Genomic DNA, 18783 nt, shown 5'->3' with positions numbered 1-18783 from the left:
AATACTGGAAAGTAGTGCCTTTATTTGTGAAACTAAATACTTCAGCAGGTGGAGGCAATGGTAATTATATAACAACACATGACTACTAACAAATGCTAGTAGCCTATGTCTGACTGCAGATAATTGTGCAATACGTCTCAAATCAAGACAGGAAGCTGGGCAGGTGTAGCTAGCTAACAGTTCACTACCCTGAATCACTTCCTCAAAGGGAAATCACGTTAACCGTATCGTTATTTCTGCATAATAAACCAGACTCGAGCATGACTTTGAGGGTGACATCAGGCTGCAGCTTCATTTACAACAAATACACCAGCAGCGATGTCCACACGGAACAATTTTAACTGTGTAAACTGTGGCGCTTGTGATGAAACCGAACACCTGCTCGTCTGCATTCAATACACAGCTAACAGCCAGAGTTGCTAACCTTACAATGACAACCAAACCACAACGAAGGGGGAATTACGGCGACAGCATAAAGCATCACGAGCCCGGTCTAAAACCACCCCACCGCTATTTCGTAGACACGGTTCAGTCCTTGCTCGCGCTCGTGTCCCTACCGTTATTTGTGGAGGATGTGGAGGAAAAAACACCTCGCTGGTTGGTAAGAGATTGATGAGGTGCCTTTCGTTAGCTGGGATGCTGCTGTTGCTGCCTCTGCCTCACCGCTACCTCTCGCTCGCTCTGCGTCAGTCTCGATGACGTCAATCTGTCATCTCCTCGACCGCAGCGGCGCTCTCTCGAGGCCAGCGAGCACGCGGCAGCGCATTTACAGATTAAACACCCTTAGAGGAAATAACCACACAAAAAAGAACTGTGCTGCTATTATTATTATTAGTAGTAGTATTATTAGTATTACTTAGAGGCGTTCATTTCCAAGTATGAAAGTCTCCATCATAGTCTTTGGGGTTACACCCTCACTGCTCTGCAGCTACAGGCCTAATATCACATTTTTATGACGTATATGCATGCTTTCCCACCACATGATTAGTCCTACGGCTAAATAACACTGGATTTAAAGCCTCAGAAACCATCCCGAATCTAAAACTGAGACACTAGTCTCTGTGCCCAACCCCCCAACAAATGCCACTTGGTTCTGTCAAAGGTCCTGCATTATGAATATTCTCCTATAAAACGCCCACATTTTCTCAGACTTTTAAAAGGTCTTCTCCATCATGCATTTTTGCTTGTTGTCCACATTGTTCACCATTCTTCATTATTACTGATAATAAAATATTATCATGCCATATTATTGTCATATCATTATATGATTGTGATTATATTTTTGTGATATGATTATCCTATGCACTCACAAACCCGCAGTACTGATAATACCTTGCTTTTACTTGTTTATATTATCTATTGTGTTGGGGCGGTTTTGTTAAACACATAAATTACCTCACTCCGCCTCTCTCTGTGTCTTTCCTTTGTCATGTCTCTTGACTTTTGACTCTAGTGTACACAAGCAACACAAATAGCTTTCTAATTATCAGCAGTTCTGGTCTGAAGTTTACATAAACTCATTATGGGCATGAATGTCATGGTAATTTGGGATTTTGATCTGTTCTTTTTCGGAGTGGAATGACTGGACATTATACATCTCTAATGACTGAAGAGAACAAGAACTGGGTGCACAAGTTTAATTTATTTAAGTTTTTTTTAATCCACAAAAAGTATACATAAAGGCTCAAATATATACATACACCTAAATTGTTCAATATGTGTAAATTGTCCTTCCTTGTGAAGGAAGAATCCTATACTTCTTGTTGATCATAATTGACTGAAGTGAATTGAAGTGGTAATTTCTCTTTGCCAGGATTTGTTTGGCAGCACTCATTGTAATGGCTAATATTTAGAATAATGGGAAAGTCCAAGAATTTATTAAAGATCTTTTTATTATTCCATCCATTTTGTGCAATGTTCCAGTACCATTAGCAGCAAAACAGCTCTAGACCATGATGCTACCACCAAGCCTTTCTTGAAATGTTTGTCAGACCCAATGGAAAGATGCAGAGAAAAGTCTTAGGTTTGAAAGCCTCACCTTTACTCCTCCAAACGTATATTTTGACATTGTGGCAGAGTAGTTCAAGCTTTGTCTTGTCTGATTATAAAACTTTTCTATCCCATTTAGCCTTAAAATTTCAGTCGAGCCGAGTTGAGTGATGATTTTGGAACAAGGGCATTTTTCTTGGTCATAAAATACTCTTCACTGTGGACAGTGACGCTATTGTTTTTGCAGTTTCCAGTTCATGGCAGGCTTCAGTCTTGGCGGTTTCTGGGTTATTCCTGAGTATCCTGACCAATATGAGGGTGACAGTTGGCTCTTCTTCCAGACTTTGGCAAAGTGGCTATGCATCAGAATAACTTGTTTTTGTGTATAGTTGTTTAAGCTGATGATTTTGAATGGGCAGTTGTTTAGATTTGGCTCCAAGAGACCTTCCCAACTTGTGCAAATCTACAATTCTCCTTCTTAGATCTTCACTGAGTTCTGTGGATTTTCCCATTGTTTTGAGTGTTGGTCAGAGAAATAAGCAGTTGTAGTCCATCATGATCACTCATGAGAAGTTAATAGACTTTGGCCTTGTCAAGTTAAAGACACAGTACTTTCAGCACCACTTATCAAGTGGGTCTATGTATGTATTTGAGCCTGTATGTATACTTTTGAACCTGCATGGATTAGAGAAAATCCTAAATAAATGTATACTGTATTGGATTCCAACACTGAAAAACAAACAGTTCAAAGAAGTCATTAAAATCTCCAAATAGCCATGAGATTTATGGCCATGATGAGTGTCTGACCGCAACTGTAAGTTTAATTGTAAGCCAAACCTGGCTAATTTACAGAATGTACAGTTTGTATAGCTGGGAGACTTCAAATAAAATCATAGTGTATGTCATTTTCATTTTGTTTTGGCAATTAGGTGAACTTTTTTTTTTTGGGGGGGGGGGGGTGTTTTTAGTGTTTTTTATTATTAGTAGTATTATTATTTTATTGATTTATATTTTTTAGTTCTTTAATTTGTGTTTGTATTGGAACATCTCTTCTGTCTGCTGTAATAATATATGAAAACATCTGAATAGTCCTAGAATGCCGCCATGAAAGTCTTGTGTTTGCGAATGTAAATAAAGTTTCATATTTTTGAATCTGAAACTATCGTAAAGCAGTCGTTTGTTTGTCGTGCGAATGCCGGTTGCCATAACGACAGCCAAGATGGCGGCGATGGCGACTGGAGACGAGCATGCTTCCTCTGAAGTTTTGAGAGGACTCGCCCGACATTTAAATTGTCTGAACGAAGACAACAAGGCGACAAGAAAAAGAGCTCTGGAGGCGATCAAGAAGGAGACGGTTGATAAAGGACTGTCCAGCAGCGCCTTACAGGAAGTCTTTTCTTCCCTCCTCAAGCCTCTCCTTAAATGCCTGTCAGACCCAATGGAAAGATGCAGAGAAACTACTATAGCGGTGTTGACAGAGTTTATCCGATGTGTCCCGAAGCCGGAGGAATCGCTGCCTTATCTCATGCCCTGCTTGGCTCAGCGATTTGGGGAGAAGGAGATCCTGGAGCCGGCGGAGGAACTTCGCCTGTCGGCCGTGGAAATGCTAACTCTAATAGTGGAAGTGTGCGGGAAGAATTTAGCACCCTATCTGAGCGAAGTGATCAACATACTGCAGAGAACCATCGTAGACCCTTTCCCCGATGTTAAACGTGAAAGCTGCAAGTGCACCGTGAACTTTGCGAAGTGTGTGCCAGGTTGGTGAATGGGTTTTGTTGTGGCTGTGGAGAAAGCTGGTTACCATGGTTTCGAAGCACGCAGACATGTTTGGGGCCCAACAGCTCTCTTTCCTGTACTGCGCAAGTGCCTCCGCAGTTATATTAAATGGCAAGAGTGACGTTTTTGTGCTGGGCAACTAGAGCAGTCAGTAGTTGCTTGTTTTGCCTGAACAGATCCCGTAGGCACACTGACGTGTTTCACATCGTCAAATGAATGTTAATATTAGACAAAGAATACCCGAGTAAATGCACAATGCTGTTTGTAAATGATGGTTTCATTTATTAAGGGGAAAACAATTTAAATTTACCTGGCCCTGTGAGAAAAAAGAATTGCTTGCTTCTTGTTAAATCATTAATTAGCTGTGATTAAGCTCAATTTTCTACCTAAATTACTTTTCTTAATAAATGAAATTATCATTTTAAAATGCACTTTCTATTTATTCAGGTTACCTTTGTCTGATATTAAAATTTGTTTGATGATCTGAAACATGCAAGTTTGACAAGTATCCGAAAAAGAGGAAATAAATCTGGATTAGCGCAAATACTTCTCACAGCACTGTACTTGGTCTGATAATGTATCATAAGTTGTGTATTATATCACTGCATGATCCAGCTTTCAGTTAGACAATTGAATGGACTGCAATCATTTTCCCTTCTCTCTCTTCAGAGCACTTTCACATGCAAGCTGAGTGTCTCATTAAGCCCCTCATGTTGACAATTGCTCATCAGCACACTCGGGTACGGGTTTCTGTCATCGAAGCCACTGGGGCGGTCATTCAGCATGGAAGTGGGAAAAAATTGGATGACGTGCTCTCTCACCTGGCGCAGAGACTGTTTGACGACTCACCTCAGGTTCAGTTTTTTGGGGGAAAAAACTTCCAGGAATAACATGACCATGGATTAACATTTTTGTCCTAAAACTCAAAACCATTTTGTCTATGTTTAGAAGATCCTGAATTTTGCCCCCCTATCATTCTCTCTTTTGATCCAGGTGAGAAAAGCTGTGACTGCAGTCGTCGGTGATTGGCTGTTGCACTTCAGAGACAGATATTCTTATTTTCACAAACTCATCCCTCTCCTGCTCAGCACCATCAATGATGAGATCCCAGAAATAAGGTTAAAGTCCACAGTTTTATTCTGTAGTGTAATTTACTGTTTAGAAACTACATGACACAATTTCTTTACACAAACACAGCGGCTTTTAATTCAAACGTGATGCTGAAGTGCATGTTTTCAACTTTAATTCAAGGCTTTTTAGGGGGTTAATAATTACAGTCATTTTTATACACATTCTCCTATTTCCAATTTGATAAACTAACCAAATTTTATATTTAAGAATTGTTTGTAATACTTGAGTGAAAATATTTTGGGGTCACTGACTGTACACACCAAATGGACACACCAAATGCTTTGTGTCTTCCCTTGAGATATATTGTCAGACCTTTACTACAGCTATGTTCAGTTGCTGCTTGTTTGTGGGTCTCTGCATTCATTTCTGTATTTAATAACTGAAAAAGCATGCTCTGTTGGGTTGAGATCAGGTGACCTGACTTGGTCATTGAAGAACATCCCATTTCTTTGTAGTGAGAAACTCTTAGGTTGCTTTGCAGTTTGCTTTGCAGTTTGCTTTGTTTCATCATCCATTCGCACTGCAAAGCGTTGTCTGATCAGTCTCTGAGCAGAGAGCGTAGCTCTGTACGCTGTAAAATACACTCTGCTACTTCTATCAGCAGTCACATGATCACTAAACACTAGTAGTCATACATGCCCATTCCACAACGCTACCTCCACTTTGTTTGACAGATTATGTGGTGTGCTTTGAATTATCTTTCTCTCCTCCTCCATACTTATCTCTTCCCATCATTCCAGTAAAAGTTAATCTGGGTTTCATGTGTCCAAATTATTATTTTCTCAGAACTGTTTAGATGTTTTTTGGAAAGGCTAATGTGGGCTTCATGCTCTTGGAACCTTAACAAGGATAGACCTTTCTCCTCAAGACGGTTTTTGTGTTAGATGTTTTCTTAGCCAGTGAAAGAATTCTGCCATGGTGCGCTTTAGTTGACTTCTATGGCCTTTCAGCTGAACAATGTCAGTGTCATTTCTGAAGTGTTTGCCAGCTTGCTGATAATGTTTATTTTGGTTTTTCAGCCTAATGAAGAACCCCCTTCACTTGCACAAACATCATTTGTTCCTCATATTTAGAGTTCTAGTGTACAGCTGCCAAATGCAGGTTCAGCTCCAGATCTTTTTTTCTGCTTGTCATGACATAGTGACATGATCTGAGGCAGCAGATCTTATCTAGCCATGAAACTGCCCAGGAGCCAATTGTCCAGTTACTTCTGATCATCTGAAAATGAGGGAGTGTGTATAAAAATGGCTGTAATTCCTAAACAGGTTATGCAGTACTGTTTTTACACTCTTTCATTTACATATTTCATTTACATATAAACTGTCTGACTGTGGCCATATGATCCACTGGACCTAGATGTATATGAAATATAGTGCAAACAACAATGACCATACTATTATTTCTCATTTAGGATGAATAAGAAATAATATTTCTTTCCGTTTCCTCTTTCAGACTCCTAGCCGTTGATCTGTGGAAGCAGGTAGGCGCACAGTGGGAGAAGGAGAATGAAGATGACATCAAGGACAAAATGGACTTCCTTCTCACTCCACCTCCACATTACCCATCAGAAGGTCTGAAGCTGCTGTTTCTTCCCTATGCTACAATTTTTAAGGAGTGTGGTCATCCAGTTGGGTATTTTGGTAAATAATGTAAAGAGTCCAAGCTAGAGTGAATGGTGAACTTTGACATTGACATTTTTCTCCATCTCAGTAGTTCTAAAAGCTGTTGTTGTTTGTGATCTAGGGATCTTTGTAAATAAGACAAGAATAAGCTGTGGAGTAGGTGGCATCGGTGCAATGCATCAACCTCGACTCCGCGTAGGTGGTGAGACAAGGGATTAGAAAGCTTTCTATATATGGAGTTTTACTTTCTTGTCTAGACTCAAAGTTCTTAAAGCAGCTGCATGTCAGTGTAAAGCTAAATGTAATAGCTGCACCCTACTCCACTAAATCTTGTCTCTTTATTACAGCTGTTCATAGTTATAATGTACAGTAAGAAGAAATGATGCAGTCTATGACAGCTTTGTTGTCAAGGCAGGTACTGGCTTGGAAAGATTAGTGTTTGCCTCGGGCCTGGTAGCAATATGAACCTCAAACATGGCCACAATAGTTGGCCTGCAGTTTGCCTAGAGGGCCAGGACAAATATGTGCACAGCTCGGTTGCACAAGTCTGCATTTTTAAAAAGAAGATCCTGTACACTGCTCCACATGGGACAGTAGGGATGAATACTGGTTCTGCCTGGCGACAGGAAAGGAAGAGCACGTTTCTCTCTGTCCTTCTTTCCGTTTTTGTCTTGTGATCATAAATCTGCCGGGCCTCCCAGTGTGAAGAGGTCACTGTCAAACAGTGAGAGACAACCAGAAAGGGCCTTGTTTGGTCTTGTCCTGTTGTGTTTCTCTGATTTATCTCTGGCTTCCTTTAGTCCTCCCTTCCTCTCTCATTAGTGTGCCTATAGGAGAAGGGCAATAAGGTGGCAGGTTAGTGAAAAGAAAGACAAGCAGAAGTGAAATGTAGAAGGCTATATGGAAAAGTGTTAACTCTTGCTCTGACAAGCCCCTTTTGGCGGAATCTCAGTCATAAAAAGTGGTTTTGGGGGGTTTTCTAGAGAATGTAGAGCCCACTTTTGAAAATATGTGAATCAGTGGCATTTCTTGTGCTGTAAATGCTCTTTTTAAGGATTGATATAGTTCATAACAATATGTGTAACAAAATGATTTCACACGTAGACTACACATAAATTAATTAAGCATATGCAATGTACACTGAACAGAAAATATTTTGGATTATGGGTCTTGATATCTATATTTGTGTGATATTTGAGATACTTTTGATCACAACCTAGCATCCTGGAGAGTGTTCAGTAAATTTATAAAGCAAATCTCTCTCTATTATCTGCTATTTTCTGTTGGAACTATCCATCTTAATGCTAATTGAATGAGACGGAAAACATGAGTTTTTCCAAAGAAAATATAGATTACAAACAGTGGCAGAGTATGCTTTGGTGAATTTTTCAATTTCTCTTGCAGTGGAGCGTCCAGGGTTAGGCTGCAGAGAGCTGGTTGTGAGAAATCTGGGGAAGCTGGTACCGGCTATCACACACGATGTGACCGATTGGCTGGTGCCAACGCGGGTTAAGACCTCTCAGCTTCTCTCAGTGCTGCTGCTCCACGCCGAGGACCATTGCATCCAGCACCTGCCAGCCCTATTGGCCACCCTCTATCGGGCCTGCACAGATAGCGAGAGGGACGTAGTCAACAATGTGAGTAACCAGAGAAGTAGAGCACATTATACATCACTTTTTAAAAGATTTTTTTGTTTGATTGTTTTAAATGTGGAATTCAGTAAATTTCACATCTGCACATACTGTAAAATAGCACTGTTTCTTCTGAGTCAGCAGTTATTCTTCATGTCAGTCTAAACATGCTTCTATATTTAAACTGGGCCAATCAGGGCTCAAGGACTTGGGATGCACCTGTTTGCATATGAGGATTACGCTGATCTTTGATGTGTGGAAAACTGAAAGAATGACTTCCTCTCCTCATCATCCTCGACACTCCCTCAGGTCTCTGCTCTTGACTCTCTTCCTCTCTGTTTCCACCTTCAGTGTCTGGCAGCTGCTAAACTGATAGGGACCTTTGTCCCTCCACCTGTTTTCCTCAAACTGCTGCTGGATCACGTGGCCAGCCCACACTCTTCCTCCCACCCTTGGGCCCCCCTCATGGTCCTGGCTGCCGTGCTCGGAGGATGCTCCAGGCCCCTCCTTAAACCACACATCCAGCAGGTCGCCAACGCTCTGGCCCAGCCCGATGTGTGCCAGGGATATCAACAGGTCAGCAGAGGGAAGCTCGGGTTTCGTTGTGGTTGGCCTGTTTTGAACTTATTTACCTGAGTATGAGTGTTCTTCCAGTAATGCCATGTACCTCCTGCTCGCCCACTACAAACACATTCTCTCACTGTTTTTTAGCTTATTTCCAGTATGAAGTTTACTGGTAAGGGAGGAACACGTTGAAAAAGTTAAAAAAATTTAAATCACACTTGTTTTGATGACAGCTTACCTTCCCTCACAGGAAGCCATGTTTTGATTTTCCCCATCCCAGCTAGTCTGTGTGCACCAGCTGTTTCTCTTAAAGTCATGTTAGATGATCTTGGCAGTGTCATAAAGGGTCATTTTCTGCTTTCTCTGTGTACCTTAGCGCTCTTATTATTGGCAGTGACTTTGCAGCAATCGTCTACTGTATATATTTCTGGTGTAATTTGTCCGTTATGGAAATAAGTTTGATGATAAGGTGAAAGTCTTCAAGGCTTTTCAATAGGTCTACTGTATGGGGTGAGTTCAGGAGGTTCACTGTGGAGGAATTCTCCAAAATGCCAAGTCTGTTAAGGTGACACTCAGGGCCACATGTTGTTTTTCAAATCTAGCATTGCACGTCTTTGATGGCACCGCTTCTGCTCAATCGCAGCTATGAACTGTGACTGAAATACATTTGGGCTTTCTTTGTAAATAAGAGGAAAATTCCTATCGTGTGCGGAGCAGACATTTCCATGCCTCTTTTCCTCTAGCGCCAAATATGTTTCCCTTTCACAATAGCAGTTGTCTGCCAGATAACTGCACGACGGGCCTTCCTATACCCATGACCCCATCCCTTCTCGTAGTGCCCTGCAAGAATTTCCTCCTTGAGATAATAATAACAAAAAATCACTAATTCATGTGACCCCAGGATGACTGCTGTGACCCCTCTGAGCAGGCAAGGCAACGCAAAGGCTTTGGTTTTTTGTTTTTGTTTTTTTAATAGCCAGGCGAGCTCCTAGCGCCAGACTGCAGTTCAGCCATGCCATTCAAGGAATCCCTGAAATTTCAAAGCCTGACTGGTCAAGGCTGGTGATAAATGAATACAGAAACTGACCTCCTTCTGTCCTCCCTCGTTGCTGTCTGGTGGGGTCAACCAGAAAAAGAATTAACCGGATGGGACAGTCACATGCTGTCGCACAGATGCAGGGAGACCTCTGCTTCCTCTCTGTCTGTCTCTCCATCTATCTTACTCTGTCAGTCTCCTCCTCTGTTTCTGAGGGCAAAGCACAGAGCACTGCTCAGGGGAGGTGGCAGAGACAAAGCACCTGCAACATTCTTTGACAACAGGCAGAGTTCATAGCATGGAGACGGGCCAGATCTCCGTGTAGCTGTAAATAGCACCAACGGAGACAGGACCACCTGCGTTCAGGATGCCGGTGATCTCTCTGCGCTAAAATGCCAAATACCTGCTTTTGATTATTATTGGCTAAAAGTTTGTTCAGCTGCAGGCACAATGGCAGCATAGAAAGTAAGGCACACTCAGTACCTTATTTTATTCTTAATTTTTTATAAATATAGACATTTAAAGGACTTTAAAATATAAGTGCACTCTTCAGAGAGTTATGTAGCACCTGAACAAGAGGCAGAGAAAAAGGAGAAGGTGAAGTCTGACTTGAACACAATGAAGCCTGTTAAGAAATTAAATATAAATAAACTTCAAAGTGAGCGTAGGCAGACTTGAAGGCCCTGTAAGGAGCTGATATATGATGCTTCTGCACGACATAAACTCACAGGCTCTTTCAGCTGTGTTTTCTTTTCTTTGTTTTGAGAAAGGGGGGGTGGGACGACTCACAAAAATAAATGACAGATGCTTCATGGAAAAACAAAAAAACTTTTGGTTATAAATTGAAGATGATTTCAGGAGCTTGAGCGGACATGAAAGAGGGTGGTTAAAGAAGCCACCGTGTTCAGATGTGAAATTTATGTTTTCTTATGACTCCCACATGGCCGCAGTGGATCATATCATACACACCTTTCACAGCTGTGGTGTCCCTGTGTTTTAGGCTGCCATGGTGATAGAGACATCAGCACATCTGCAGGGCTGGTGTGGATTGGTAAAGATAGTTAGAGCTGGAAGAGCTCTGTGAGTTTCACAGCCAGGATTTAGAAGAAAGGTCTTTTCATCTTGTCTGCACACGGAGAAGCTTCACAATGTCGCAACATCAACTATTCTGCTGAACAAGCAAGCGTACTTTCATACATTAGCGAGTCTCCTGTGTGCACGCACCTTGTCATCAGTGACAGCTGGATACCGCTCACTGCTCAACTGAAGGGCAGACAAAGAGTGCAAAAAAGGCACAAGAGCAACTTTCAGCTCACTGCAAAGGGTCGATATTGCATCTACTCCCAGTGTTTGTTTTTCTGTTTCTATAGCAATGTCGGTAGCTGTTGGTGGAGTGGGGGGGGGGGGGGGTTCCCCATTGGATAGAAATTCCAGGTCCTAGTATAGCTTTGTAAAGAAGAGTATCGTAAGTGATGCATCCAGCGGTGGACAGATGCACGTACGCGAGGTGACGAGGGCCCCTGGAACGTGCCCAGACCAATAAAACCAGGTGTATCTCGACCTGCTCCAGGTGTCCACCTAGTCATCACACCGCACCACTTTTTCCGCTCCCTCACTCTCGGCCAGCCCTAATCGTTGTTTTCTGCGAATGTTTAATATGTAGCATCTGAATGTGTCTGCCGCGTTATTTCCAGTACTGCTTCCCTGGTGCCCCTGCTGTGTGTATGTCCCAGTGAAAAGCTCAGTCATAAGAAGGGATCCCCCCCACCCTGGTTAAGTGTTTGCTCTAGTCTATTTTTGCATTACTATATGACTTTGCTGTAACCCCTGATTGCTTGGAAATTAATCCCAAGATTCAAATTTGGGAAAAGAGAGTGCGCCACCTAGTGCTACTCAGCCAGCTACCACCAAAACCATTTCAAAACCCAACCGGTCTTCCTGCAGACCAAAGCAAACACCTGGAGGGCATTCTTCCTCTTAACAACTCATACAAAATCACACACTCTCAATCACACTTACACCTTCCACCCCTCACTCTCCTTCTAACTCTACCCCCTTGACACCCTAATGACAGGCTGTGTGAAAACAAGGGGAAAAAAAGGGCCACGGTCCCAGTGATGGCATGGAAATTAGTCTGACCTGCAGGTCTTTGTCTAAACATGAGCTCACCACAACACTGCCTGACAAGTGTCAGCAATCGCACACACACTTGTGTGTTTTCAGATGAGGGGAAAAAAGTTCTCACTCTGTGTTACTGTGTATCTTGTTCATCTGTTATTACTGGTAGGAAACATGAGACAAGCGGCCATTTAGTTGTTCCAGAATGATGTCACCTGGTTAAAAAAGCGGGATTGCTTCTTAGAATTCACAAAGAAAAGACAGTCTTAATAATAATGCATTCCTACCACGCCTCTCACAGGTTATGTACTTGGAGCAGTTGCTGGCGTGTGTGGATGTGCTGCTGCATCAGTGTGAGTCAGACTGCAGCTCAGGGAGCCTGCAGCTGCTCCAAGTGCTCATCGCTGTCCAGAGCTTCTCCACTGAGCCACAGCTGAGCGAAAAGGTGAGAAAACATCCACATCATGAAGTCACAGATCCAGATCCATCCTTCCTGCAGCTCTCGTCTATATTTTGCTCTGAAATTACACAATTTTCCCCTTCACTTGTTGTTTTTCCCCTTTCATTTTTTTTACTAGAAAGGTAAGCAGGTTTTATGACACGAGAGCTATTCGAGGAATGTAAGCATTTACATGGGCTCAAACTGTATAATTACCCACTTAGCCACGGGAGCTGAAATTGCACCTTTGGAGTGGAACTTTAAATCCAGTCTTTGTGGAAAGGAGGCGGGGGAAAGGTGGAGAATGAAAGAAACGGACAGAAATAGGGGTGGAGAGGGATGAGTTGTGTTGCACTTGTGACACAGGTTTGTGTCATAAGTGAAGCCCCGTTTAGTTCCATAAAGCCTTCTCAGGTGAAAAAAAAGCCATCTCATATCCTGGTAATAAATTACCTCTCATCTTGTGGTCAGGCTCCACATGCCAAGCACAAACAGGACCAGTGACAAGTGAAGCCAGTGGCATCTGAGGTCAACATGTCATCTAACTTCTTGTCGCCAATCGTAGGGTAATGATAGGGAGAGGAGCGGGAAGGAACTGGCACAGATGCTCACCAGACACCACATGGGCCACCAGTGTGACTGTGTGTTTATGTCTGTCTGCATCAGTGTGTATGTTCACACAGGGAGTAGCGAGTAGAGAAGAGATGGGAAGGAATGGATTAAGAAAGAGAGGAATGGTGAGAATGGCCTTGGGCATTCCCGGACCCAGAGGAAAAGAAGAACTTGTTTTCCCAGAAAAGGGGCATGTCTTTCCCATCAGCAGACAGCTCAGGGTTGTCTGGCGCTCTTCTGAAAGAGCCGATTTGTGACTCAAACAATGTATCTGTCCCCGTCCATCCCTAAGGGACTACAACGGGAATTATTAAGTGCCCCATAGGTCTGTTTCCCTGCCATAAGAAGTCAGCTAAGTATTTACTATCCCTTTTTTCTTTCATTCTTTCCCTTTCCTCTGAGCTCAGCTTTATTGATGTGTGTGTGCATGTACTGGCGGTTCCTGTGCCTTTGTGACATCCTGTGTATCTAGGTTTTAGTTTCTGAGTGGTTGTCTGTGTGAGACCCTGTCATGTCTGCTGTGTTATTCTTCCCATGGCTTCACACGATGCTTTTGTGTCTCATCCGAATTCCTGAAATTATTGGAAACCAGTAGCTGTTCAGCTGAAATAATTCTCTTATCACTTTGTCTCATCTTTGCTAAGCCTTACTCCCACTCAGAGTTCTGCTTTTTTTGTTTGTTTGTTGTTTGATTTTTTCTTTTTTTATAGACACTTCATGATTTCAAGTAAACCTTGCAGTCTAAACTTATGTTGACTTAATTTTGCTCCACCCACCCCCTCTCTTCTTCAGGCGTTGGAGAGCGTGCAGTTCTTGTGTAAGGTGCAGGGCTTGGATTCGGTGATGGAGCTCTATAGACAACATATGGGCCAGCTGCTGGACTGGCTGTCTGCCTCTGTCAACACCTGGTCCAGTTACTCCCCAGAGAGACTTCAGCTGCATATCCTAGTCATACAATCAGGTGAGAGCTGAAGCTTGTATGTGTGGAAGATGTAGCCACTTTATACTGCAGGTGCTGAAGTTTTTGCATGTGTAGACTCTACAGTGGTAAAAGTGGAGGAAAAAAAATATGCAGTAAGGTTTTTAAGACATAGGTGCTTCGAATTGCCACATGAAGAAAATCACTACATCCATCAGTTTGAGCAGGTTCACGTCCACCTCATGTGGTAGCAATTTTTCAGCTTGTTCGGACATGATATACTACATCATATTTTAAGAATAAAGTTATTTGTCCCTCACATGTAGTCCATATTGAAGGCAGCACATACGCTTTACTGCACAAATAGATGGGATAGCTTTGGGTTTTTGGGGAGTTTTGTTTGTATTGTTGTCTTTGTCCTGCATGCAGAAGCAGGAGGAATCATGAAAACACATCCTACCACCTCTCATTGGTTCTTGCTGATGTTTGCGCATGGTCCCAACTCCTCCTGAGAGAAGCTGGAGAGGTCCTAATCTCAGCAGTCAGAGCTGATGTCAGTGCTGTCGGCACAATCCATGTCGATAGTCGAATGTTAAGGATAAAAAAAATTATGCTAGTTAATACCTGACAGTTCCCAAGGCAGTGCATACTTTGTCACTGTCTAAGATCAATCCCTGTGAGTGACTGTCCACACAGGAGAGAATTTGGCTTCCTGACTTTTGTACATCTCTGTCTTCCCTTCTGTTTGTAAAGCAGTTAGAGTGTGTGTATGTGGATGACACAGAGGGTTAAAAGCTGTGACCCTCGGTTTGGTTCTGAGACTTCTCTTTGCGTCCCTTTATCCTATAAAACCCTCTATCATCACCACCTCCCTGCACCACGCTTTTATCTCCATCTCTTTCTCCATCTCACTGCTCCCTTTCTAATTGACTGGGCAGCTGGGTCCCCCCCTCATAATCCTCTCTCTCCCCCTCTCTCTCTCTCACACACACACTCACACACGTGCTCTTTCTCTTTTACTCTTTCACAGACTCTCACACACTTACTGACCAGTCCACTCTAAGTCCAGTGATCCCTGTGCAGGTCACTACATCAAACAGCAGCAAAGCTGCCTGTTCTTGACCTTCTCCTGGATCAAGGACACTTTGAAGCTCAGTGTTTGTGCGTCCATGTGCGTGTCTGTGTAAAGGTGTGTTTTGTTTTCATATTGAATAATGCTTTAATCTTTAGATGAGCCTTAAAAAAAACGGACTCTTTTTACCCTAAAGCGACAAAATGGCACTTTCCCAAAAACCGCTGTAGAAATATTATAGAGTAAGATTTTCTTTCTACTTTAAATGACTCAGTCTTCTAAAACTACTTCAGCCTGAAATGTATAAAAGATACTTAATCATTCTTTTTTTTTCACCCTTTAAAGGCCATTATGTTTGCACAGCTCCACTCTTTTTTTTTAATTGAAAAACATTTTTATTTTTATTTTTATTTTTAATACAGAGTCAGATTTGTTTTTTTTTTTTGTTTTTTTAACTCATCCTAACGAAAATAATACCACCTTTCCACAAACAAATGGCTGTAAAAGTATTATATGCGTTCCACGTGGTGCTGCCAGCTCTTCTCTTTCTGTCTGTGCAAAGGTCACACTGCCCTTATATTTGCTGATGAAAGGGGCTTGCAGCAGCACCCTGCAGATTGGAACTGATTTTTTTTTTTTTTTTTTGACCTATAAACACCATCCAAAATGAGCATCTCTACATAAGCAGTTCTTCCTTTCAGGTTCTCATAACCACAATTTGCTGCAGGATTTCATCCGTCAGCACCAGTGCATAGCTGGTGGCAGGGTGTGTCGGTCCTGGGGTCAAACCTCTGGCTCCTGGGATGTAGCAGGGCATTGCAGTCTTTGTGGGAGACAAAATATGGGGATAACCAAAATATGGAGATGGAGAGGTCCATCCTGTCACTGCGTCTGTTTCTACCTCTGAGGCCTCCACGTCAGCCTCAGAGTGCTCAGAGGAGGATGAGGTGCCAGTACTGTTCATACTTCTAACCATGGCTGCAGTGCAGCTGCATAAACTGCCTGAGCAAGAACCAAATTTTCAAAAAAGTCAATTTTTTTTTTTTTTTTTTTTTTGTTCTTGCTGCTGAGACATCTTTGAAGCTCTGTAAAGTTACTTATTATTTACTGGGGATATCTAATTGACATAATGCTTACCCTACTCCTAACTATAAAAAATGAATGCCTGACCCTTAGCCAAACTCTAACCCTGACACTTAAACCACATTTTGATTCTCAAAAATGCCTTCAAACTCGTGGGGATTGTCCCCATAAGGGCTGTTGGTCCCTACAAGTATAGTAATATTCCAATTTTTGGTCCCCACAAAGATGTGTAAACTTGGTACACACTCTCACACACACACACAAACAAACCATAATTTAACATCAATACCTGCACACACTTATGATTTCAGTAGCAAGGCATCCTTGAGGGAAACAGAAAAAAAAACTCTGAAATTTTACTGCATGCTTTGAATTGTAAAAAGTAGCGCCACCTGGTGGGCAAATATAAAAATTTAAGAGCGGTCCAAAATAAAATCCTAACATAAAGAAATGTGTTAGTTGATGTCAAGATAAATGCGGGATCAAAAATTGTATTTTCAGTGGGGCATTTTGGGGGGGGGGGGCTGAGGATGAAATGTGGAGGTTTTTGCGTCGCTTAGCCATTTTAAGCTAATTTAAGGAACTGAGACAACAATTCTAAAATTAAAGAAATAAATAAAATAGCTCATATTTGCAAGACAGTATATGTTAATTCAGCATAGCCAAAATAGCATGAAATAAAAAGCAGAACTGCACAAAATGTTTTCCAGGGTTAAGCTTCGCTTCATTCTTGCAGATGTTCTATTAACACATCCCAAGGACTTTGCTACGGGCAGCAAAACAGACAGTCGTGTTATCGTTTTATCACTGTGTTTGATGTCCACATGATTCAGGAAAATTGGGTCCCTTTTGGACAATTGACGGTAGTTGATATGACAACTGAGAATTGGTCATTTTGCTTGCTCATCAGCTCTTCAAACACTCCATCTGTGTTTGTAAGAGACAGGAATAATTATTGCCTGCTCATATCCTCCTCAGTCTTTTGTTCTCCAGCTGGTGTCAGAATGTCTGCTTGTATGTAGTTTGGCGCAATTACTCACAATCTCTCTCACTCCCATTCTCTCTCGTTAAAGGATAAAATAGATGCTGACTGCTTTTTTAATTGTTTATAATTGAAATATTCTGTTTCTGCCTTGCCACATCAGTAGTCATTTTGAGCTACCTCTGCTTAAATAACACATTCTTGATTGATTCACAAATTCCCTTTGGATGGAAAAGGTCTGCCTGTTTTCCCATATCTTTTTATGTCGCTGGCTAGCATCCCCGGGCCATGTCAGGATTTCCTCCGTCTCCACTCGTGTCTGTATAAACAGGTCATGAACTCTGTTTGTCTGTCCAAACAGGGCTTGGACACTTATCGCTCATTACATACAGAGAGATCACTATATATAGCTGTGTAAACATGCTGCAAGACTGTAAGTGGATAAGCGTGCGTAGGCATGAATGTAACTGGGGATATTTGCCCGGTGAGTTTCTCATTTTCCTGTAAAAGACATTTGTATAAAAACAGTGGCGCACAAAGATCTTCTTACATCTCATTTCCTCTGACTCAGTGTTAATGTCTCACCAGTCCATGGTTTTTAATAACTCAACAATATGGTCAGTGCCTTTTAAAAAGGTAAGAACAAAGCAAAAAGCAGGGGCTTTTTTTTTTTCTTTTTTGTCCTGACAAAGTCCTGTTGAGAAAATTCACAAACGCAAATATATTATTCCTCTGTAAAACCAGCACTGTTGCTTTTTATGGAGGGATTTAGCATTCAGTAGTTGGGTAAAAAAATAAGACTGAAAGACTGAATGAACTTCAGTCCTTTGGAGGAAGAATCCAGGTTTAAGCACTGCTGAAGTAGTGATAATGGTTATATTGGTAATGCGAGAATTAGGCTGAACAACAGTCTTTCTGGACACTGAAATTTCCATTGTGCATCTGTGTGTTTTTTTTTTTTTTCTTTCCAAATGCAGAACGCACAGTCAGCTGGTCTGAAGAAAGGTATGAGAACACAGGAGATTTGATTAAATATGGCAGCGCAAAGCAGCTTTTTTGTGTTCATCAGAAATCTGTTTCTAGGGCGCCAGTTTAGCTCACAGGGTGGGCAGGTGAGCATAGGTTGCAAGGCAGCAGGTGGGGTTTGAGTTCGATCTGGTGACCTTTGATGCGTGTCTTCCCGTAACTCTCTGTCCCCACCTTTTTGTCCACTCTCCACTGTTGCACACATTTTATAAAGGCAGTCTAAGTTTTTTTAAAATGTGAAAATCAAGTTTGAATATTCTGTCCCTCCAAATCAGTACTTGAATTTTAAATGGCATAGAAATGAACTTTTATTGTGTTTTGAAGCCCAAGCATGGGTGAAGCTGCATTACACTACATTAATTTGTTTTTTAGCTTTATACCGTATACAAACCTTTTCATTTTAAGGGTGCATTGCCACTGTGCATGTCTATCCACAGAGTTTTCCCTTGATAATTTCTACATATTCACATGATGTCGGGTGGTGGTGTATCAAAGTTTATATAATAAAGTGAGATACTGAAGTTCAGATGGGTACAGTCATGTTTTTGTCATCACTGGATTAAAAAAAACATTCAGTGTGCCTTTGGCGAAGGCTTTGAGGTGTTTTGAGGTCATATTGAGGTACACCAATGAGCCTTTTTTTTAATACTTACTGTCCCCACTGTCACAAATTCACCCAGTTCTTTTGCAAACATCTGCATTACAAAGGTAGCAGGTAGACCTGGAATAGCTTTGTCCTTGTCCTTGCATAAATAAATGGAGCCTATGGCATATGGTGGCCTA

General features: G+C 41.9%; 2 protein-coding genes across 3 annotated transcripts in view; one reads left to right on the top strand and one right to left on the bottom strand.

Annotated features, from left to right (window-relative positions):
* The window catches only part of prkar1b (protein kinase, cAMP-dependent, regulatory, type I, beta), a 69492-nt gene extending 68786 nt beyond the window's left edge, over window positions 1–706 (bottom strand). The window contains exon 1 of one of the 2 annotated variants that reach the window (XM_084925966.1): window positions 558–706. The gene's annotated coding sequence lies outside the window, so the exon portion shown is untranslated. The remainder of the gene's footprint in view (window positions 1–557) is intronic. The other variant, XM_084925965.1, reaches the window with a different exon arrangement.
* A 2492-nt stretch (window positions 707–3198) lies between these two features.
* The window catches only part of dnaaf5 (dynein axonemal assembly factor 5), a 29120-nt gene continuing 13535 nt past the window's right edge, over window positions 3199–18783 (top strand). The window contains exons 1-8 of the mRNA XM_084925960.1: window positions 3199–3746; window positions 4435–4619; window positions 4759–4883; window positions 6349–6467; window positions 7923–8155; window positions 8501–8725; window positions 12169–12312; window positions 13711–13879. Of these exons, the coding sequence (XP_084782086.1) occupies window positions 3209–3746; window positions 4435–4619; window positions 4759–4883; window positions 6349–6467; window positions 7923–8155; window positions 8501–8725; window positions 12169–12312; window positions 13711–13879 (1738 nt within the window). The 5' untranslated portion in view covers window positions 3199–3208. The remainder of the gene's footprint in view (window positions 3747–4434; window positions 4620–4758; window positions 4884–6348; window positions 6468–7922; window positions 8156–8500; window positions 8726–12168; window positions 12313–13710; window positions 13880–18783) is intronic.

The sequence above is a fragment of the Perissodus microlepis genome, chromosome 4 (genome assembly GCF_051167445.1).
Source record: "Perissodus microlepis isolate ML-2025 ecotype Zambia chromosome 4, ASM5116744v1, whole genome shotgun sequence".
Classification (NCBI taxonomy): domain Eukaryota; kingdom Metazoa; phylum Chordata; class Actinopteri; order Cichliformes; family Cichlidae; genus Perissodus; species Perissodus microlepis.
This window is presented reverse-complemented; position numbering and strand designations above follow the sequence as displayed.